The 23,029-nt window shown below is 47.9% G+C and overlaps 1 protein-coding gene across 10 annotated transcripts in view; it reads right to left on the bottom strand.

The window, feature by feature from the left end:
* The window catches only part of NCOR2 (nuclear receptor corepressor 2), a 386,637-nt gene that overhangs the window by 84,873 nt on the left and 278,735 nt on the right, over positions 1-23,029 (bottom strand). For all 10 annotated transcript variants that reach the window (XM_054996728.1, XM_054996729.1, XM_054996722.1 and 7 more), the window contains 2 exons: positions 22,402-22,544; positions 5,376-5,529 (listed from right to left, as the gene is read on the bottom strand). In XM_054996728.1, coding sequence (XP_054852703.1) covers positions 5,376-5,529; positions 22,402-22,544 — 297 coding nt within the window. The remainder of the gene's footprint in view (positions 1-5,375; positions 5,530-22,401; positions 22,545-23,029) is intronic.

Genomic DNA, 23,029 nt, shown 5'->3' with positions numbered 1-23,029 from the left:
TACAATAAAAAAATTAAAATAATTTAAAATGCTTGTCATTTTAGGGTAAACTGTACCAGGGCTGGCTTTGGCATTAGAGCTGAGTGAAGCAATTAGAGCTGAGTGAAACAAGTGCCAAATTGTCACTTGTATAAATATTATATTTTTTATCACAAGGTGTTTGGGGGAGCTGGTGCTGCTATTTGAAACTTCCACCTCACGGAGGGTGCCAAAATATTGTATGTATTTATTTTATTTAGAAGATTTATCTCCCGCCTTTCTGCCATTGAAAGTGGTATGCGACGTGGCTCTAGGGTTGCCAGCCTCCAGGTAGTGGCTGGAGATTTCCCGGAATTACAACTGGTCTCCAGGCCAGAGATCAGTTCACCTGGAGATAATGGCTACTTTGGGGGGTGGACTCTATGGAATTATGCCATACCAAGGTCCTTTCCCTCCCCAAACCCCACTTTCTCTAGGTTTCTCCAGGTTTCACCCTCAAGATCTCCAGGAATTTCCCAGCTTGGAGCTGGAAACCCTACACGGCTCACAACAAGCAATTAAAACACTGTAAAACAGATTTTAAAAGAAATCTGAAAGATCTAAAAGGACAGCAAATGGCAGCGGGGGGGGGGGAATCACAAGATAACACCAAACATACTTTAAAAAGAAGGACTGATGAAAAACAAAGGAAAAGTAATAAACTCAACAGCTAGCAAAAGTCTCTACAGGACAAAATAGCTTCAGGCAATACAAATGCCAAGTCTCCTTCAGAACAAAACAGTGTTCATAAGTTTCCAGAAGTTCAAAAGGGAAGGGACGTGATGGACCTCTAGGAACATGGAACTCCTCAATCTGAGGATAGCAGCGATTTCTGAAGCAAATACAAATGAGCTTGTCTAGTACTAGGAAAGAGGAATCCTAAGACGGGTGCAACTCTGCCAGGTCCGCTGAAGGACTGCACTGCAATTCCCACGAGCAATACGGGAGCTGCCTCGTGGCAATTTATTTAAGAATTCTTCTCCTATCTTTCTATTAAAATAGCTCTCAGTGGGGCAGATAAAATCCACAAACAGCATAAAATCAACTTTAAGTAATAATAAACAAATGCAGCAATAAAAACACAATACATAATTAAAAGAAGCAGATTTAGATACTGATTAAAAGCATTGGTAAGCAACAGAAATATTGCCTGCCATCTAAAAGTTAACAGAGATAGCACCAGAGCTTTTTTTCAGCGGGAACGCGGTGGAGCGGAGTTCCGGCATCTCTTGAAAATGGTCACATGGGCTGGTGGCCCCGCCCCCTGATCTCCAGACAGAGGGGAGTTTAGATGGCCCTCCATGCCACGCCACTGCTCACATGGAATCACTATCATATGACATTTCTGTTAACAGAAGTTGTCTCCAGTTTTTTTTTTTAAAGGCTTTTTAGTGACTTGGAAAACATTCTCTGATCTATGTGTCAACCCACTGAATAAGAATACCTTGACACCTTAGGCTTCCCAATACAAGCTGGGTGGGAAACCATTTCCAGGCAAGTGGCTGAGAGTAATGTTTGGATGACCAAATATTATGGATGGGGGTTAGACCAGCCGTAGTGGAACTGACATCCTTCCAGGAGAAGGTTTTCAAATTATGTGGCCATGATTCACATAGTCAGCCCCTGCTTGCATGGCTGGGTCATTTAAAGTTACCCAAGCCGTTCAGGAGACAATCGGAACAACACCCCCCCTACGCATAGTTTGGGGGATGCTCTAAAAGACCTTGTATTCTATACATGTTAGGCCACAATCATGCAAAATGAACCTGGAGACAAGCACTCCTTTTTTCACACACTGTATCTGCCTTGTTTGTTGCGAGTGCAGAATTTGTGCTGTCTTGGCGCAGAATCTGGAATTTTTGGCGCAGCGGAAGAAAAGCTTATAGTGTGTATCTTTATATATCCTTTCTGGCACACACATGGAGGTTTGAAATTCATGCTGGTGGGGTGGAGGGGACTGAGTTCCTCACCCCGCCCTGACTCTGGGATTCCATCCAAGAAAGGAACTGAAAGGATGGCAGAGTGAGTTTGTGTATGTGTGTGAGCGCTTTAAAATGGAGGCTTCGAATAAATGTTGTTACAACTGGAGGAGAAACCGAGGCATAAAGCCAGAATTGTGGGTTGGGGTGGGGGGGGGATGACCTCACCACATTCTGCAATATATTCAGACATTTCCAGGTGCAAGGAATTCAGAGTGAGGCATTCATAATCTTAGGGGGCTTGGCTCAAAACATATTAGCTGGGGGATTAAAGGACATCACAAGCTGGTAGACAGGCAGGAATCTTACAAAAGGAAGCAAAGCATTTTCTGGGGACTTGTCAGAATTCGAATGATTCGAAGTGGAATTATATCTGCACGGCCTGGGCAAACCTAGAAGCGTTTCACATTTTTGGCTTCCCCAACCAAATTCCAAGCACCCCTGGAAGTTTTATTTGCTTGTCATGAATCTGTGAAAGTCTTTACCACACCCCCTGTCAAAAAACAGACCAGGAGGAAGGAATTTACAATATTTAAGCTGGGGGTGAGTTTGGTCACAACTCCGCTGGAGAGGGGGAAAAAATTGTATCTATCCGTTGATGTTCTCAGCTTAGAAAAATGCTAGAGTTTGGGGTTTTAACCCCACATTAAAGCTTCCTTATTTTTCAGTGCAGTGAAGTTCCAGCAGGGATGGGATGCGCAGGAGGCCAGCTGATGTGGAACGAAGATACAGACTGGCGATGTGCCTGGAGGAAGAGCCAGTAATATCATTCAAGAGACGCTGGAGGAGCCCTGGTGTGATGAAACCGTCTCCAGGCCTTTCCAAACACACACACACACACACACACACACCACCTTGGTATTCACTATGCTGAAATGCCTCCCAAATGTCAAATGACAAACTGCTGAGGCAGAAGGCTGACCTGACATTTCTGCTCCTGTGACATTTTGGCCACCTCGGCTCAAAGGTCTGCTCAGCTCGATAGCCTGCTCCAGATAAGTCAGTCCCCCCCCCCCCCCGCCCTGGCCCTGCCGCCCGACTTAAGTTATGTAGAAGCGAAGCTGTCCCACGTTACAAGGCTCCCAATTCTGTCGAGCAATCCTCCTTACTGTGTGTGTCCTTAGCATCTGATACGCTCAGGGTTCATTTCGAGGGGGAACGTGCAGGAACGCCGTTCCGGTAGTTCTCCAAAGAGGTCACATGTCAGGGGGCCCCGCCCAGCTGATTTTGGGCCGTTTGGGGCCCATTTTGGCCTGGATTGGGCCCAAAATGGCCAGGATTGGGTCTAAAACAGCCAGGATTGGTCCCAAAACGGCCAGGATTGGGCCTCTTATGGGTGGTGGATCACTCTCCCGCTCAACAGCAGCCCAATTCTGAACATTTTGGGCCCCTTTTCAGCCATTTTCAGCCCCTTTTTGCCATTTGGGGCCCAATTTCGGCCCTGAATGGCCAGGATTGGGTCCAAACCAGCCAGGATAGGTGAGGCCAGGGGGTGTGGCATATGCAAATCAGGTATGCCAATGACACACTTCTGGTGAGGCGAATGAATTATGTTAATGAGTTCCTGCAGCTCTTTTTCTAAGAAATGACCCCTGGATACGCTGCTATGCCCCAATCTGAATTAAGGCAACGTTTTTCCACTGGCCTCTCTGAATCACCCTGTCTGTCAACCTGACATAGAAAATTTACCTTGAATTTGCCTTGTAACGTGCCAAAAAGACTTAGCATTGATTTCCAGTCGCGCATGCCATTAGCCCTTGCCTGCAGTGCTGGGGGTGGGGTGGGATTGTTAAGTTATTAAATCTCTCCTGTAGAAGTTAAACAGGTTGACTGTTATAAATTACATGCATTTTCCCCAAGCTTGCTGGATTGGCTTCCGCCTGAGAAATAGCTACAGCTGACCATTTTCATTTTGTCCTCTCATCCCACCCCCCTCTCACTTCTCTCTGTGGTGTCACTTAAAAAGGAAAATGGCTTGCTTGGAGTAGGGCGATATCACCACATTCTGTATTTCATTGGCGTGTAAGTTCCGTGGCTGCTGTGACCCAAACTACACTTAACACTAAAAATATGTCTGCTGGCCCAAAATGTCGTCTCTGCCTCTGCCTTCTCCCTCTGCAAAATCAACGTAGCATCTACGTTGTTAACATCATGGTGATCTGCATTTCTCTGCTGTGGTGGTGGGAGGGAGGGAGGGATGGGGCACTCTTAACACACCACAACACAAATAAATACAACCAGATGTTGCAGAGAGAGATGATGGCTAGGTAGGTAGCTACTGTTGTCAGCAACAGAAATAAAATTTTATTCTTTGTTTGGTCATAGATCCAGGGGAGAGCTATGTTAGTCTGCAGTTGAAAAATAGTAGAGTCCAGCAGCACCTATTTAAGACTAACCAACTTTACTGTAGCAAAAGCTTTCGAGAACCACAGCTCTCTTTGTCTGATGATTCATCTGACAAAGAGAGCGGTGGTTCTCGACAGCTTATGCCACAATAAAGTTGGTTAGTCTTAAAGGTGCTACTGGACTGTATTATTTGTTTGTTCACTTCATTTACATGCTGCCATTCTCCCCAACGGGGACCCAAAGTGGCTTATGTCGCTCTCCTCTCCTCCATTTTATCCTCACAACAACCCAGTGAGGTAGGTTTGTCCGAGAGTCTATTATCTGCCCAAAATCACTCAGCAGGCTTTCATGGCAGAGTGGAGATTCAAACCCGGGTCTCTCAGATCCTAGTCCAACTCTCTAACCACTAAACCATACCTGTGTAACCCTAAGATCAAAAAATACTGAACTGGTTCACCTGATTCAAAAAGCAAGAAAAAGTCAGGCGTCTGAACCATCTGACCTGGGTTGAAGGCCATTCATAGGTAGGCAGGATGTGCACTGAATGATTTCTTGGAGCGGTTTAGCACTTTACTTTTTCAGCTATTGCAAGGAAAAGCACCAGAATTTTAAAAGCAAAATCTGCACGGACCGTCGTTTACTCCGAACGTCGTCTACTCTACATGGTCAGACTCCCCCAGCGGGCGCACTATATCCCAAAATAAATGTTTTGCAAAACCTTGCAAGCACAATGCAAACCAATGTTTATGTGACCAAAACCGGCTGTCTGCTGCGCTCACCCAACATACGGCAGTCAAATGTCGAGTTTTCTGCATCTCAGGCACGATGTGAAAGTTTCACCCCTTACATGTCCTCAGGCTGCCCCACTTCCTCCTCTCCCTCCTGGGAACTGTGTTGGCAGATGTGTGGAAGCAGTGACATTTCCCAGGCTACAGAGAAAGCCTCTCGCACCATCTCGCTTGACCGGGCAGAGGGCTCACCTGCCTGCCACCGGCCAACGGACACCACTTTGCTCAAGAGAAACCCCCTTACCTTCTGCCTCCTCGGCCATCTCCTCCTCGTTGCCACTGGTGCCTGACCCGTCCTGACCCATCTCCTCGTCTTCGGCAGCTGGTGGGAAGGCAGCTTCCTCGTTCTGGACAGTAGGGTTTTTCTTCTTTTTTCTCCTGGCGTTCCGTTCTTTCTCCTGGACAATTAAAAAACAAAAAACAAAAGCAGACACGGGTGAATCTTGGAGAAAAAACTTCCTTCATCAGTGAAGTAGGTGTGCCAGGTGAGGATGTAGAAGGAATCAATGGACTGAGTGCCTAAGCAGGATTGACGAGATCCTGGCAGGAAACTATGGAGGGGGGGAAAGGTGGAATGACCGCGAATCCAAAACTGTTGGAGGGCAGAGAGGGGAGCACGCGTGCTGTTCTCATGGTAATGTTGACTGCACAAAGTTGCAGGCAGCCCAAATCTGCATCCAGTTGTAGGCTGATTCCGCACTTGTTGGATAATGCACTTTCAATGCACTTTATCAATCGTTTGAGGTGGATTTTTTGTTCCGCACACAAAAAAAAAACGTTCCAAATGATCTATAAAGAGGACTGGAAGTGCATTACCCAAAGTGTGCAGAATCACTCATTGCGTGGGGTTTGTTTGAAAGAAATTGTGGCTTGCTCCTTGGTTCCCTTCATCTTGGGTGTGTGTGTGTGTGGGTGTGTGTGTGTGTGGGTGAGGGGTGAGGGATAGATTTAGTTGGGAAGATACATGCCCTTAGGTTGCACTTCGTACAACTCCAGTCCCTGACCTTGGCAAGCAGCTAAAAGGTACAACACTATCTTGTCGTTTTAAAGACTTGCGGGGGGGGGGGGGGGACAGGCACACAGGGATTTTTCTTTCCACAGGTTCTTACTGGTACCGCAATTCCTCAGTATGTACATAGTTTTTGCACACAAAGATCTTGTAGAAGCTTTATGTCCATTCCAGCCTGGATACAGGCCAGGAAGTAAGTACTCGACATTCCCATTTTACAGAAATAGTGGCTAGTGTGCTTTGGTGCTGATGTGATACAGGACAAACACCCTTTGTCAGATCTCAGAAGCTAAGGCACCTACAAAATCAAGGAGGCAGAACCAAAAATGTATACACAATTTAAGTATATATCCAAAATCTTTAACAGTTTTTTAAAAGTACAAAGTGCAAAATATAAGTCATGCAATGGCAAACCACCTCTGCCATGAAAACCCCATCAGGGGTCGGCATAAGTCAGCTGACACGACGGCACTCTCCTCCTATATGCTTTACCCCTCCAAATTTCAGAACGTTCCCTTTGTTCAGCTGCTCTTGGACAACATCAACAAGAAAAGTCCTTGATGCCTTAAACACGGAGCACATTTATTCTGGTAGAAGCTTCACCCTCAACCCCTCCCTTTGGACTTCTCACAGGTCCACCAGGAAATTCCCCAACCCTTGATGGACACACTCATTTCTGCTTACATGTCATTTACACAGTTGGACTCTAAGGATCTCTGTACAGGAGCCACCTCTGGGAGTTAATTGGGTGGGACATCTTAAGCTCCACTAGGGGTGAGAAAACGCCCAGTTATGACCCAACACCGATGTGCATCTCGTGATGGGTGCAGGGTTGGCTCTGACGTGGGACCAGTTTTTCTGGACTCGCACTCGTACAATGGCCTCAGGAAGCGGATGCCACCTCCCTCCCTGGCTCCTCAAGCTGGCCTCTTGTTATGGGCCCTCCATCCTCCTCTCCGCTTGTCCTGGGGGAGTCATTTGCTTCCGGTATACGTTACGATGTCCCCCCCCCCCCACCAGCAGCAGCACCAAGGGAGTTCTCGTCCAGCATGGTTGCATCCCGCTGGGCCGGCTGTGCTACAGAACTGCTGGGAAGATACGAATATCTGATTCCTGACTCCAAAGGACGGAGAGCAAGGCCTGGTTTATAAACTTGCTGCAGAATGGACTGGTAGAACCGTGAGGTGGCAGAAGGGGAGGTGCCGCTTTGGACTGCAGGCGACAGGATCCCAGCTTTGAGTATTTCTTCGCAGCACCCTCACCCAGCAAACAGAGAACTATCCCAGTGGGTGAGTGGACGGCAGCCCCTAAACCTTCTCTTTGCGCGCTGTGCCGTTTTTCTATTTGCACGGCATCCTCTGTCCATAGAAAGGGGGCAGCCCTGTCGCCAACACACACACACAGAGGAAACAATCCCCCCTTTCAAGCTGAAATGGAAACATTACCTTCACGATGAGATTGAATTTCAAAAACAGGCAAACGGCTGCAACTCATCTTGATAACCACTAATACCAAGATAAAACAGTTTCCTCTTGTTTAATAACCATTTTGGCAAACGTATTTCAAGGCCTCAAGCCTGGAACAAAAGGCAGGCTTTGCTGGAGTACAAAAAACACACGTAGCGCAAGGGCCTGTTCGGGGCATTTTGTTACCCCAAGCAAGCTACGCTCATCCTCTTCTGGGCCTGCAACAACAACCGGTGGTGGAGTGAGTGGGCCTGGAGGCGCAAGAGGACGCCCGTCAGCTTTTGTGCCGCTGACAGCAGGGAGAAAGCTGAGCCTCTGCAGTGCTCGGGGAAGTTCCTCTTCGTGCTGCCCTGGGGTGGCTCTCGGGCTGGGGAACTGATCCTGTGCACCCATCTCAATAACAAAGGCCACGCCATGAAAAACAGTACCACTCTGTTTTTTTTCTGAAGAATAACCCTGCCTGTGTGATTGGAATGCTGGTGTATTCAGTCCCAAAGTGGGCACGTCTCATGAGGATCAAGCGGCAGAAACCAGCCTGCTGCCGTCTTGAACCAGACTTGAATGTGAGAATTCAGCGCAGGCACCACCACCCGACATCACGGCAAGGCTGCAGGGTCTGTAGCCTCGTCTGCACACTCAATTCATTCCTGGTGTTCTTAGCAGTCGATCCAGAAGTACTGGAATCGTTTTGGGTATGGTTCTTCCGCATGTCTGCCCTCCCTTTGCATTTTTACAACTGCGAGTTGGTTTGAGAGCCAGTTTGGTGTAGCGGTTAAGAGCGTGGGACTCTAATCTGGAGGGCTGGGTTTGATTCCCCACTCTTCTAGTTGAAGCCAGCTGGGTAGCCTTGGGCTAGCCACGGCTCTCTGGAGCTCCCTCAGCCCCACCAACCTCACAGGGTGATTGTTGTTGTGGGGATAATAATGGCATACTTTGTAAACCGCTCTGAGAGGGTATTAAGTTGTCCTGAAGGGCGGTATATAAATCGAATATTATGATTATTAATTCTGTTCTGCACATGCCATAAATAACCAGGATTTTCAACTGAGGATGCTGTCATCATCGTCAGCGGCAGCATCAGTGACGTCACAGCACCTCCCCTTTTAAATTTTTTTGTGCTTGCTTGTAATGTTATATCATTGTAAGGGCTGAATTTAAATAAATAAATAAATAAATAAATGAACACATGGGGAAGTCTTTGCATGGAGAAGCCTAAAAGGGGGGCAGTGCTGCCATCCATACCTAAAGCCCCACCCCCCCCTGTCCAAAACGGAGACCCCCACCCTGCCTGACATAGAGCTAGGAGGCGGAGGCTGGCAAACTGACCTCTGTTGAAATGGAGCAGCAGTGGCTATGCGCTTTTCAAACAGTGCCGCTTTTCTGGTGCCGTAAGTTGCCACTCCCCCTCCCCTGGGCCCCCAAGGCTTTTGCAATTTTTTTTTTTAAAAAATGGTAATTGTCACAGTGTTAAATGTACCTACCTACAATACATGCAGAGGATTCTCTGAATTTCCAACTTTCATTTTTTAAAAAAAAGTAAGTTTCTAGCACCTTCCCTGTGGAGATATAAGGGAAAAGGTATCTCTGCAATGGAAAGGTCTAGGGACAATTTTTTTAAGGGAAGCTGGGGCATCGGAGGATCTGCTGCATGTATTGTTACAATGGTAGGTCAATATAAAACTGAAAATTATGATTAAAAAAGACAGAAAACAAGACCAGGAGGAGGGAAAGGAATTGGGGGCGGGGAGAGGAGTGGTTCGGTGATCAAGAATGGTCTATCATTGAAAAGTGGGTTGGAGGTAGGTGGGAGTGGGTGGGAGAAGAAAACCCAAAATTGGCTTCCAGAAAAAGATTGGAGTAAAAGTAGTCTCAAAAGAACTGGGGGGGAAACTAAAAACTTGAAGCAAAAACTAAAGGCGAAACGTGTGTGGAAATCAGGCGATAAATCGAAGCAGTAGGAGGCCAGAACCAATGGGGGGGGGAGTGCGGAACCCCCCCTGTGCCTCGTGTTGGAATGATCACCGTAATAAATAGATTAGATGGTTCATTGGTTTTATCCAGGAGGGCTTTTCTTAGGCTGCCACCGCAAATAACAAGACAGATTCCTTGTACTATTGGTTGATCAAATCAAGCTCTTAGAAACAATACAGCCAGTGAATTTTATAAACACACACACACATACATGGGTGAGGTCAGCTAAGGATTTAGGCAAGTTGCCTTTTTCTCAACCACTCCACCCGTCTATAAAATGGGCACAACAGTCCTAATAAAGCAAGGAATGTCACTGTAAAGATGAATGAGATGACGACGGTCAAGAGCTTTGCAGAGTAAAAATGCGAGCGCAACAGCGAATCAACGCTCTCAGGTAGAATCTTCACGGAGAATCTGACGAGCAGATGGGGGTAATGCCCTAAAAATGTTCTGGGCTGCATGCCTGATGCAGGTTTCCCACCATCGCTGCCTGAATAAATAAAAACCAGCAGAAACCCGTCCACCGCCTCCTTCTGCCGCCTCCAGGCACACAGCAAGGAACGGGTGCTCTTGAGCACACTTTACTTCCAATGAATGAAATGGCGATAAGGTTCCAGCAGGAACAGTGACTTGGCTGCCGGTGCTCGGAGTGTGGCTCCTTTCTGCCTTTCCTTTTTATCCCATTCAGGATCCTTCAGGTAGAACAAATAGTCCTCCCTTCCCCCTCTCTTGGCCCCCCAAATAAAAGGCTGCTTGTTTCCGATCCAGCTGTTATCTAAAGTGATATCGCCAAGCACGTTTTCCGAGAAAGAGACGGGAAAGGCAGACACATTGTGAACTTTCTACAATGTGAATGGCGTAGACAAAACAGTCCCGAGATTGTGCGTATTTACTCTTCCCCGATAAAAACACACACACTCTGGAATTTATTAATCCTGACTTGCAAAGATGTCCACAACAGCTACGAGGTCCTTGCTAATTTTAAATAAGCCTCTCTCCTCCTAAGCAGACTAGTAGAATTCAATCGACATGAAGTACATGAACAGATAGCTTGAACCTGGGAGGAGAGAGGAAGAAAGCGGGGGGGGGGGGGGAACCAGCGCTCTTCCACCTCGCAAAAACTTGTCTGCCGGGTTGCCTAGAAAAGACTCCTACTGGCCAGAGGCAAGTGGCAGCTTGCCAGCCAGCATTAATCCAAAATGAAACACTTCCCTTCTCAGCGATGTCATCACAATCACTGATGTAGATTAATTATTCCTTAAATTAAAACCACCATGACTGCAAAAGGAATAATAATAAAAAAGTAAATACTTCTTTGCAAAAAGGAAATGACCCAAACATTGGCAGCATCCACGGCTGCTGCTTTGCCATATTACCACTAAACCGCAAGCATATGGAATATTAAAGATTCAGGTACATCTATTCCCTCCTACAACCTTGACTAGCGTAAAGTTTGTAACCGACTGCACAATAAAACCGAAAGTCCACTTCTGTGGTATGCTGGAGGCATCGGGTGAGTTTTTGGGTCCCACTGGTGTGGACTGTGGCGTTCATAAGCACTCTTAAGTACTCTTGGATTACGTATGCGGTACAGTCACTCCCCGATGCCACCCTAGTTGGGGTTGGATCCAGACTGTATGGGAGGGGCTGATGGGGCATAAAACACCCAAGTTAGGTACTTCACTGTCCTCCTTTCTTGTACATCTGGGGAAGGACCACGGCTGAGCAGAAGGGCACCTGCTTTGCCTACAGCCCCCCGCCCCCAGCTCATTTCCTGGAGTCTCTTGAGTTGAAGCATCTCCTGGCAGAAAAAGCAGTGGTCATGCATCAAAAACGACACAAAACTATCTGACGAAGGGATCTCTGACTCTCAAAAGCCCTGGAGATCTAGTTTATCTCTAGGGTGTTACTGGTCCAAAAGCTTGCTCTAACACAAAACTTTAAAAAGTTAACCCTGAAGTCTTTCAAATTATTCTCTAGGGAAGGGCCCCCACTTCCACAGTAGAGAACACGCTTCGCATAGGTTCAAATCTCTCCCCCTCCCGATAAAAAATGGTAGCAGGGCTGAGTAAAGACCCATCTCTGCTTGAAATTGGACATCCGCTGCCCGCCCCAGTGGACAATACGACGGGCCAACCCAAGAGCCTGGTGGTCCAAGGCAGCGGCATCTCTTCAATCACTGGCCTGCGGTGCAGCCATCTTGCCTCACTCCCCCACCTGTGAAATGGGAACAAGAATGTCCCTTCCTCCTCCTCCTCCTCCTCCTCCTCCTCTTCCCAGGCTTGATGAGGAAAAACAAAACTGAAATGGGCCAAGGAAAGCCTTGCTCGGGCATGAACTCCTGCCAGGGACGCAATTTCCATAAGTGCTCATTATCAGCAGCAGAAGCAGCCCATGGCCGGGGCTCTGGAGGATGCTAATGTGAGCGGCAAAGCTCTCGTTACTATGGCAAAGTGGTCTTGGCCTTGCCGCCTCTGCCTTGCACACGGGTGACTCACGCGAACTGACGGAGCAGGAGATTAGACCGGGGGGAGTCTGCCGCAAAACCAGCCTTCGGAGACTCGCTGTTCTCTGCTGGCAGATGTTCTCCCGGAATGGCTTTTGCTGCTGTGCTGTGGCCGGGAGAGCAAGGCAAGGGAACAGGCCCTTCACCCCGTCAAGTGTCACTGGTTGATCGGAACGGCTGCAGTACAAGCAGGGCCGGGAGCCTCTCTGCACGGCGGCAATTTCAGGCCAGCAAGGTGGTTAAGGAGGTGGTCAAGAAAGGCCCTTTCCCCGAATATGCTGTAGAGCGATGGGTTCTCTGTTTCTCACAACAAAGGTGCGGGCTTCTGCTACACCACCCCGATAAAGAAACACATTCGTAAGACCCGGGGAACGAGTGCACCGCTGATGCAAGCTGGAATTGGGGGGGGGGGGGGAGGAGCTCCACTTCAGTGCCTTGTAGGCCGGTCTGTTTTGTTGTCCCCATACTGCCTTTCCTGTTATTTATGCAGCTCCTTTTATGTTTCGCATTATCTCAGAAGCACAAGGGTAGGCTGCCTCGATAAGAGTTATCATTTTGCAGACAGGGAAGGCCAAACCTGAGCAGATGGGTAAGCTTTAAAATTTGAACCGGGGCTGCCTGGCCCAGAGCTTGTGGGGAGGTTTTACACTCTGCTGTATCAGCTTCTTAAACAAGCGAGAACATCATGTCAATGCCACGGCCTGCGAGTTCCAGGAAAGCAGCAGCTGCAGGACCCGTTGCTCCTTGGAGGCTGACCAGAAGCCTAGCCTGAGCACATTTCAGAAGTAGCAGGCAGATTCTTCTGTCTGGGCAGGCATTCAGGTCCAGAGATTAAGTACGGAAAGACTTATTCAAATGCAGGGCTTTTTTTCTGGGAAAAGAGGTGGTGGAACTCAGTGGTGGAACTCAGGACTGCACAATGACGTCACTTTGGGTTGGGGGGGAGTCTTTTAAAGTTTAAATCGCCCTCGGCGAAAATGGTCACATGGCCGGTGGCCCTGCCCCCTGATCTCCAGGCAGAGGGGAGTTTAGGTTGCCCTCCGCGCCGCTGCGGCGCGGAGGGCAAGCTCAACTCCCCTCTGTCTGGAGATCAGGGGGCGGGGCCACCGGCCATGTGACCATTTTCAAGAGGTGCCGGAACTCCGTTCTACCGCGTTCCCGCTGAAAAAAAGCCCCGTTTAAATGTATTTTTAATTTAAAAAATATTTCCCTGATCTTTTTGGATGAAAGAAGGAGGGAACGAACTTCGACCACTCCTACGTGTCTGTTTTACTGGTTTTTAAGCTGCCGCCTTCCAGGGACCCTGGGCGATTCCGCGGAAGACTATCAGTCAAGATGGCAAACAAGGGCCGATTCCAGACGACTAACCGGAAGGCGCTTCATGCTGCCATGTTCCGGATCGTGACGGGGAAAACGCGAAATATCGCGTTTTTTCGCGCGAGTTTGGCATGACGTCGCGCTGAACTCACGCGAGAAAACGCAATATTTTGTGTTTTCCCCATCGCGATCCGGAACATGGCGGCATGAAGCTCCTTCCGGTTAGTCATCTGGAATCGGCCAAGCTTTCCGGTAAGACAGCCTGCCTCTCACCACTGATCATTCCCCCGCCACACACATCTTTTCTACAAGGTACAGACTAAGGAGAGTTCTAGGATACATTCTGTGTACGAAGCTGCCTTGCCAGGCTGTTAGTTCACCTGGTGCAGTATTCTCTACTCCGACAGGAAGCAGCTCTCCAAGAACTCAGGCCGAGGAAGGCCTTCCCAGCCCTTGCTCCCTGATAACCTTCAAGTGCCAGATACTGAATCTGGGACATCCTGGATAAGGTAGCAGGGCCCCTCCTCATGAGCTACAGACCTTCCCCGGACCACCCAAAGAGAAAGCTCTAGTGCTGACTCCAACATGTATGCAGACTCACCACCCCACCTCAGATCAGGGCTGGAATATGGAAGAGCTTGCATTAAGTGGGCCCTCTTTTGCAATGTAAAGCGGTACAGCCCAGATGCAGTATGCCTCCTCAGGGAGAAGCAGGCCCAGACACGCAGCTTGGGACATTTCCCTGCAATTCTCCACAAGATGGAGGGGTTCCTCCGCAGCGAAACTCAGTCCCTTGAAGACAGCCACCCACCACTCCAGAGGAAAACGGGGTTATAAATCCACATACAGACAGTATAGTAAGCCCCCCACCTTCCCTTGTTTAGAGAAGTCGCTGGAGAGACCAAACACAGGGCTTCTGTGTCTGCCGTATCACCCAGCTGGAAGGAGACAGGCCGCTCTCTGTACGGGAGATTCCGCCCGCCTCCTGAGCTCCTTTGCAGGGGGAGTCTCCCATCATTCTCCAGGTGAGGTTTATTTTTCTTTAACAAAAGGACAGGCCCTTGAAAAGCTATAAGCTAACAGGGAACCATGTGGGGGGAAGCTGTGGAAACATACAAGCCGTCCCGACTGGAGAGAGAAACGGGAAGCTCACAGAGGTGGGTCTGCAAGGCCAGATGCTTCTCCTGGCCGACGATCAAAGGGCCTTGCTGGGAACGGGAGACACAGTCCCTCTGTCACAAAGCAGGCCTCCTCTCCCTCAGCCTACGTGAAGAGAAGGGCCTGGTTGGAGCAGTACAGTTTCCTTAAAAAAAAAAAAGGGCAGAAAAGAAAATGCGTTCCCCTAGACTTTGACTAGTGAGCCTGCGTTCAAATCCTGCCTCATCCACAAAGCATACAGGATGGTGATCTCAGGCCAGTCACCATCTCTCAACCTGGCCCACCTCAAATTGTTGTTTTGAGGATTAAAAAGTAAGAGTGGCAGAGAAAACCCATTATGTATGCTGTCTTGAACATTTGTGTTTTTGAGACTCAAGGCGGATTACATAGTGTGAGATTAGTACCATTAGTGGCAAGGACAAGGGCAGGCATTTCCATACAGTGTCAAGGACATTTCCATAAACAATGTCATGGGGTAAAAGAATGTAAGTTTACAAAGATATAGTATTAGCAAGGATCCAGTATGGGGTTGAGGAACTGCTGAAACAGAACATAATTCTAGGACTTACATTGAACAACATAAAAGCACAGGTAGGATACAGGAGTACATATTTAAAGCAACAGATATGTAAGGCAACATAATGGTGAAATCTATGGTTTCTAACTCGCGTATGTAAACCATACAGCATTGGAGATTTCACAGCACTATTTGGTTATTGAGGCAGTGGTTGTAGGGGGCGGGGGGAATTAGGCCCTTCTTAGTAGAGGTGCCTGAAGATTCTCTAACTGGAGGTGACAGAGCTGTCTCTGAGCTATATCAACACAGGCTTCAGTGGCTCATGGAACTAAATGCTCTGCCATGAAAAAATCCAGTTTGGTATAGTAATTAAGAGCGCGGGACTCTAATCTGGAGAGCCGGGTTTGATTCCCCACTCCTCCCCTTGAAGCCAGCTGGGTGACCTTGGGTCAGTCACAGCTCCCTCAGAGTTCTCTCAGCCCCACCCACCTCACAGGGTGTTTTATTGTGGGGATAATAATGGCATACTTTGTTAACCACTCTGAGTGGGTCTTAAGTCATCCTGAAGGACGGTATATAAATCGAATGTTGTTGTTGTTGTTGTTACCATACAAAGCTAGATGTCCAAGAGAAAGATTTTACATAGCCTTCGCCCGGACAAGCTTGTTTTCTATGTACAAGAGCATTCACGCTCACTCCAGCCCCAAACTGCAGCCCAAAGCAGTAAAAGGAGGACATGAATCCCCATGGTGGCCAGGGTTTTAATGGGGAATTTCTTGCTCGGGGGAAGCTTGCCAGCCCATACCCATTTTAGGTATGTACACACACACATTTTTTTTTCCACCCAAGGCTCCCCAAATTTAAACCACCATTTCTGACTGCCGCATTTTGTATATATTTATTTTTCTGTTTTCAACATTGTTTTTCATTATGGGTTTTAAATATTACTGGTAGGTTGCTTTTGAGTATTCTGATAGAAGAAAAGCAACAGAGAGTACTGTGAACAAATCAAAACTCAAGAGAAACTGGGAAACTATAGATATGTTAATAAAAAACAGAGATGGGGAGAAGAGTTGTCAGATTTACACGGTCTTGGTTTCCAGCAAAAGGAAGCCCAACAGAAGGGGGGTGGTGAAATGCATCAGGCTTAATGAGTCAGAGGGACCTCTCGGCTCCAGATCTTGGAGAGCTGCAGTGCTTGGCTAGATGCTCCAAGAAATCCAACTGCTGAGTACAAAGGTGTATGCCAGAGAAAGAAGGAATCATAGAATCATAGAGTTGGAAGGGGCCATACAGACCATCTAGTCCAACCCCCTGCCCAGTGCAGGATCAGCCTAAAGCATCCCTGACAAGTATTCATCCAGCCTCTTCTTGAAAACTGCCGGCGAAGGGGAGCTCACCACCTCCCTAGGCAGCTGATTCCACTTTTGAACTACTCTGACCGTGAAAAAGTTCTTCCTAATATCCAGCCGGTACCTTTGTGCATGTAATTTAAGCCCATTGCTTCAGGTCCTACCCTCTGCTGCCAACTGGAACAGCTCATTGCCCTCCTCCAAATGACAGCCTAAATCAGTCTGTTCAACCCTGCCCCCATCCTTCCCAGTTGCAATATGGGTACGTTTGGGATACGTGCATGCTCAGAGCAACCCCCACCCCCCTTTCTATGCCTGAGTTGCAAATATATTTAGGAAAGCAATACGGAAGATAAGCAAAAAGTGGCCGTTATTCTTCTTCTTGTTCATCTTTACGGCATCTGTTGTTGTTAGAAAACAATAGCAAATTAACAGGAGGGGGGGACCTGAAACAGCTGAGTATTCATTGTTCTCATGCAAAAATCCCCAAAAAACTGCCAGAGCTTCAAGTTGTTCACCCAAAGAAAATTATAAATCCAGGCTAATGACATAAATGAGGGAGACAGAGACGCCGAACAATTAGCATGCAGGAGTCTAGATGCTACATCCGAGAAGCGGATGCAGGGGGAGGGGGGATTAATTGGCGCAACAGAAAAAAATATGCCTATGCACAGTAAGTTTTTAGAAACGCAAACTAGAGGTGGAAAGAAAAGAGCAGGGACATGTCTTGCACTGATTCTATCTGTCAGTGGTGCAATAAGATGCTTCCCCCCACCAAATAAAATTAAAAGGGGGGGTGGAGAGGAGAACACAACTGATAGCGGCAAAGGGATTTTACGGCAGGGATAATAATGCAGCTCCTGGCACTGAACGGCCCAACTCTTGGAATGGAGAGCTAGTGGTGCAGTTGTTTGAATGCTGGAGCAGAACCCAGGTTCTAATCCCCACGCCTGCATGGAAGCTTGCTGGGTAGGGTTGCCAAGTGCAGGTCGGGAATTCCTGGAGATTTGGGGGGCGGAACCTGAAGAGGGTGGGGTTTGGGGAGGGGCCTCAGTGGGGTATAATTCCATAGAGTTCACCCTTCAAAGAAGCCATTTTCTCCAGGGGAACGGATCTCTGTTGCCTGGAGATCAGTTGTAATTCCGGGAGATCTCCAGCTATCATGTGGAGGCTGGCAAGCCTATTGCTGGGTGACTTCAGGCCAGTCACACATACTCATCCTAACCTACCTCACAAGGTTGTTGTGAGGATAAGATGCAGAAGGGAGACTGATGTAAGACACTTTGGGTTCCTATTGGGGAGAAAGGTGAGGTATAAAAGAAGCAAAAATAAATAAAACTAATGTCATGGAAGGGGCAAGCAGGAGGCAGTTTGGGCCAAGGAAAAGGAAAGAGAAGAAGCCCAGAGGAGAAGTGAGAGACAATGTAGTGTAGTGGTTAGAATGACATGTAGAGCAGGCAGTCCCAGGTTCGAACCCTCAGCCAGGAAGCTCATCGGCTGACTTTATAGGGTTGTTCTGAGAATAAAATGGAGGGAAGCGAGAGCCTTGTGTGCTCCTTAGACGGAGGGTTTGATAAACCTGAGCTAACTCTGCAAAGTCAGCAAGGAAGGGGAGCGAACTGGGAGAGGAGAGAGTGACGCAGAGCCAGGAAGAGGAAGCAAAGGGAAAATGCGCACATGACGGCTGAACTTAAGGTCTGCTGGGATGGGACACCCTCCTGAGAACCCGGCATAGTCCACCATGAGTTTTAGAGAAGAAAGTTAGGATTAAAGTAAGTATAAGGCTGAGGCTTATATATCTATTTCAATTAGGGCTGCCAGGTCCAGGTTGGGAAATTCCTGGAGATTTGGGAGGTAGAGCCTGAAGATGGTGAGGTTTGGGAAGGGGCGTATAATTCCATAGAGGCCACCCTCCAAAGCAGCCATTTTCTCCAGGGGAACTGATCTTTGTCACCTGGAGATCAGTTGTAATTCCAGGAGATCTCCAGCCACCACTTGGAGGCTGGCAACCCTAATTTCAAGCTGCCAGTTCTTTAGCTGTACGTACTGAATAAGTACGGAAGGCAATTTTGCACAGTCCTCATGTAGCATTTTTTGGTGTTGCTCTCACAAGCCCCCCCCCCCCAGCCCCGGTTCTTAAAATGGCCCCAGTGAAATGTCTGAAGCCCAGCCTGCTCCCCATTCTCTCCCTTCCCCGATGAGAAATAATCTGAAATCCCCAGCGGGGCTAAATGGGCTGCAACTGCCTCACTATGCGCCCTGCTTGTGCATTAGCAAGCACACCAGAGCGATTCTTATATTCAACAATGCTTTGTGGCATTTCCCAAGGTCCCCCTTGGGCTAGGCGGGAAAATTCTATTAGCACTGCAGCCTGCAACCCTGTGATGCTTTCCCAATGAAATAATAATAATTGCAGGCCCCGCAGCGAAAGAGCAGCCTGCCGCGCCTCCAAAGAGCTCGTGGAGCGTTAGCAGAGTCCACCCACACCGGCTGCTGCTAGACACTCTCCTCTGTAACATTTAGAGGCGACGTAAGCCAACGTGTGTGGGTGGATGGGTGGGAAAAGCCACTCCAGCAGGAAGGGAAAACCTATGAAGATGGTGTGGCATAGAGCTACTCGGGGCTTTTTTTCTGGGAAAAGAGGTGGTGGAACTCAGTGGGTTACCAGCACGGGGAGCAACTCTTGGCGGGAGGTAGTGCCCCTGGTGCCACATGTGTGTGTGTAAAGTGCGCGCACGCTCCCAGGGCCGCACAACGACGTCACTTTGGGTCAGCTGGAACAAGGGGGGAGTTTTTTAAAGTTTAAATCACCCTCAGTGAAAATGGTCCGCCCCCTAATCTCCAGACAGAAGGGAGTTTAGATTGCCCTCCATGCCACTCCAGCGGCGTGGAGGGCAATCTAAACTCCCCTCTGTCTGGAGATCAGGGGGCGGGGCCACCAGCCATGTGACCATTTTCAAGAGGTGCCGGAACTCCGTTACACCGTGTTCCAGCTGAAAAAAAGCCCCGGAGCTACCTCTCTTCAGCTTGGCTTTGTCCAAGAAGGGTCAACATTTGGGATGGAGCTATGCTATAATCAATGCATGAATCTCTCTAAAATATTCTACTAGGACAAGATGAAGAGGGCACAAAGGGCACACGTGGCACGGAGTAGTCACGATGCAGCCCTGGGGCCACTGCATTTGGGAGTTTCCCGGAACTGTCATACTTTATTGGCTACTGTTTGCATGGGCCAGCTTGCAGTGCCACTCATGTTCTCATAGGCTGTCTCATTTTGTTAAACATAATCCGGGAGGGGGTTGATGTGAGACTGCTGCTTGCCATGGTCACCCTCAGGCATGCGCCAAAAGAGATAGTTCTGCCCCCAAAGCGCACAGCACATGCTTTACAGATTTACAATGCTGGGTTCAGGATCAAGCTATTTACGTTATTTATAGCCCATTTTTCTCACTAAGACTCAAGTTAAAGAATCCCAAACTAGCAAGTTCAGGAATGGCACTTTGGGGAGCTCAGGATCAAGGGACCCTGGCTTAGTGTCTTATATCCTTTCCTCCAATTCTTCTGAAGCAGTTGGCTTATTTGTTCGCATTACATTCCTCGTTTCCTTCCTTTCTGAAACCTCTTGACAGGACTTACAAAGATAAAGCAACCAATCTCCAACACAACTAGAGTAAAAACCACGTTAAGCGATAACTAAACAGAAAACAAAATATTAGGGACTGATTCAAAATGTTAAACCAAAATCATGACAAACAGCCATCAACCCAATGCCTGGGAAAATGGAAAGTTTTGTTTTTCCTGGGCACCTCAAAGAAAACTGAACTGGTTCTGAGGAGAAAGGGGGCAATTACAGAAAAGGACAAGTCCTTAGTCACCACCTGTCCTAACCTTAGAGGATCTGGTATAGCGCAACAGTGAAGAGAATAAGCTGTGGTCAAGCAGGTCCCTGGTTCAAATTTCTAATGCTGTCCTACTTTACATGTGGCCGATTTGGCCTGTTTGGGGCCCAAATCTGCCCCAAACAAAGTGCTGGAACTAGGGTTGCCAGGTCCAGGTTGGGAAATCCCTGGAAATTTTGGGGGCGGAGCCTGGAGAGGGTGGGGTTTGGGGAGGGGAGGAGCCTCAGAATGGTATAATGCCATAGAGTCCACCCTCCAAAGCTGCCATTTTGGTGTAGTGGTTAAGAGCGAGGGACTCTAATCTGGAGAGCTGGGTTTGATTCCCCACTCCTCCACTTGAAGCCAGCTGGGTGACCCTGAGCTAGTCACAGTTCTCTGGAGCTCTCTCAGCCCCACCCACCTCACAGGGTGTTTTGTTGTGGGGATAATAACGGCATGCTTTATAAACCACTCTGAGTGGGTCTTAAGTTGTAATGAAGGGCGATATATAAATAGAATGTTGTTGTTGTTATTTTCTCCAGGGGAAATAATCTCTGTCACCTGGAGATCAGTTGTAATTCTGGGAGATCTCCAGCCACCACCTGGAGGCTGGTAATCCTAGCTGTAACGCTCCTATGGGCGGTGCAATGACGTCACTTCTGAAAGTGATGTTGCTGTGCCAGTTGGGAGCTTCTCCCCTCCCACCAATTTCTGGGTGAGGGGGGCAAATCCCCGGGAGTTTGCCCTCCACTGGCGGGGACCTGGGAACCCTACCCACCACTCCAGAGAAAAAGGGAGTTATAAATCCTTTTTTGGAGGAAGACCAGCAACATCACCGATGATATACTTGATGAATCCAGCCCTTCGTAAGACAAAAGTACCCCAAGCCTGGCTTCTGGGTGCTTAATAATCCACTAAACAGTCACCTTTTGCTTGTATGTGAGAGTGACTTAGCCCTCCACTTAATGAAAGCTTCACAGGCCCCCCATTTTCAATGGCTCTGTTATGAGCCTGGGCTGACAAAGTGAGGCCTAGTGGCTCCAGGGTAGCCTGTACTAGAGTGACTACAGGGCCTACGTTTGGGTTGGTGCCTGAGAAGAAGGGATAAAGACCTCACCCAAAGTGTTCACTCCTAGGGAGACGAACTGAGGAGAGGCTGCTGCAGACGGACCCTTCAACCAGAAGGGGTGTCAGCTTGAAGCCAGTCAGGAGGAGACAACTAGGAACAGCCTACTTAGATGTGTTAGGGTGTTTTATTTTGTTTGATCACCAACCTTTACTGTTCTCCTTATTTTACAAAGTTTTGAACATCAGTTATTACTAAACCTCTTAAATAAAGTTGTTTATTCTGCTGTCTGGGTCCTCATGCCTCATTCGATCACATATAAAGTAAAACCTACTGGGAAAGAGTAAACAGAAGGGGTCGGTCGGGTGCTCTGGGCCCTTCCGAGGAAACCTGTACCAGAGTGGTGGCAGCCTAAAGAGAGCTTCCCTGGTCCCCGGCCTGCTGCGACAGGCTTTAAAAGCAATTCCTTTCAAATCAAATGAAAGAAACAAATGCAGGCATGTGTGCAACTGCCCTCCTCCCTCAAAGAGGTTGCGAGCGCTTCAGAACAGCCATATCATACTCTCTGACAACAATTCATCATACAACAGCAGACAAGTTCTTCTTGTACCGAACTGTTCACACACAATGGTTTTTTCAAGGAGGCCACTTCAAAATCTTAAGCACACATTTTTAAAAAAAATGAATGAAAATACAGATTGTCGGTGTTCTGAAAATACATGCACCGTTCTTGCAAACCAAGCGTAGGCACTGGATCCCTGGTGAATGTGTTCTCAGCGGCAAACCTAGGTTTCTTACAGTGCAATCCTATGAAGCATTACTCTGGTGTAAGCCCACTGATTTCAGTGGAGCTAGACTGGAGTCACTTCACACAGGACTGTACTGTTACTGCGCAACATATGAATTGGCCCTAAACACAGATAAATTTTGCACGTGAGGGAGGGAAATGAGACAGATTGCTTCACAAGCCCTCCTTTGAGGATGTCAAAAGTTCTCCACTACACTCGCAAGAACAAGGCCCCAGGCTTACCATTTTCAGTTTGTGCTGCTGGAGGATTTCATCCAAATTCTGTCTTTTCTTGTAGTTGAAATAGAAGTTTTTACACTGCGAAACACTTTTAGATCCCACCATTCTGGCAATGGCTGACCAATTGCGTCCATGTTCAAGAAGACCTGCAGAACATACATAATACAAAGGGGTCAGAAGGCAAAAAGCCATGTAAATGTTTGTGGGGAGACTCATGACATGGTGATGGGGGTTGGAGGAGCATCTTGGATCAGCACATTGCAGTGACCCCTCCTATTAATTGGCTGAGCCTTGCACTGGAGAGCTCTAAAGGGAACTTGAAAGCCAAAAGGGCACGTAGGCAACAATTCTGGTGTGAATTTGAGCGAAAAAACCACAACCACAAAAATCTCTAGTCCCTAGCAAAGATGCACTTGATAGTGTGTGGATGCTGTTTGCTGAAATTGCAGAAAGAGAACAGCATGGAAACATCCAGTGGTCCCCGCCTTACTCACCAGGACCAGAATGGCCAGAATAAAGCATGCAAAACAGTTGAAAACGCAGAAGGAAGTGTGCAAAAATAAGAAAAACCATGCGCGTTTTGTTCAATCTGGATAATTTATGCATGCCTCATAATCCACATTTCTTTAGA

Source organism: Eublepharis macularius, chromosome 13 (assembly GCF_028583425.1).
Source record: "Eublepharis macularius isolate TG4126 chromosome 13, MPM_Emac_v1.0, whole genome shotgun sequence".
Classification (NCBI taxonomy): domain Eukaryota; kingdom Metazoa; phylum Chordata; class Lepidosauria; order Squamata; family Eublepharidae; genus Eublepharis; species Eublepharis macularius.
The sequence above is the reverse complement of the archived record's forward strand: the minus strand, read 5'-3'. Positions and strand labels throughout refer to the sequence as shown.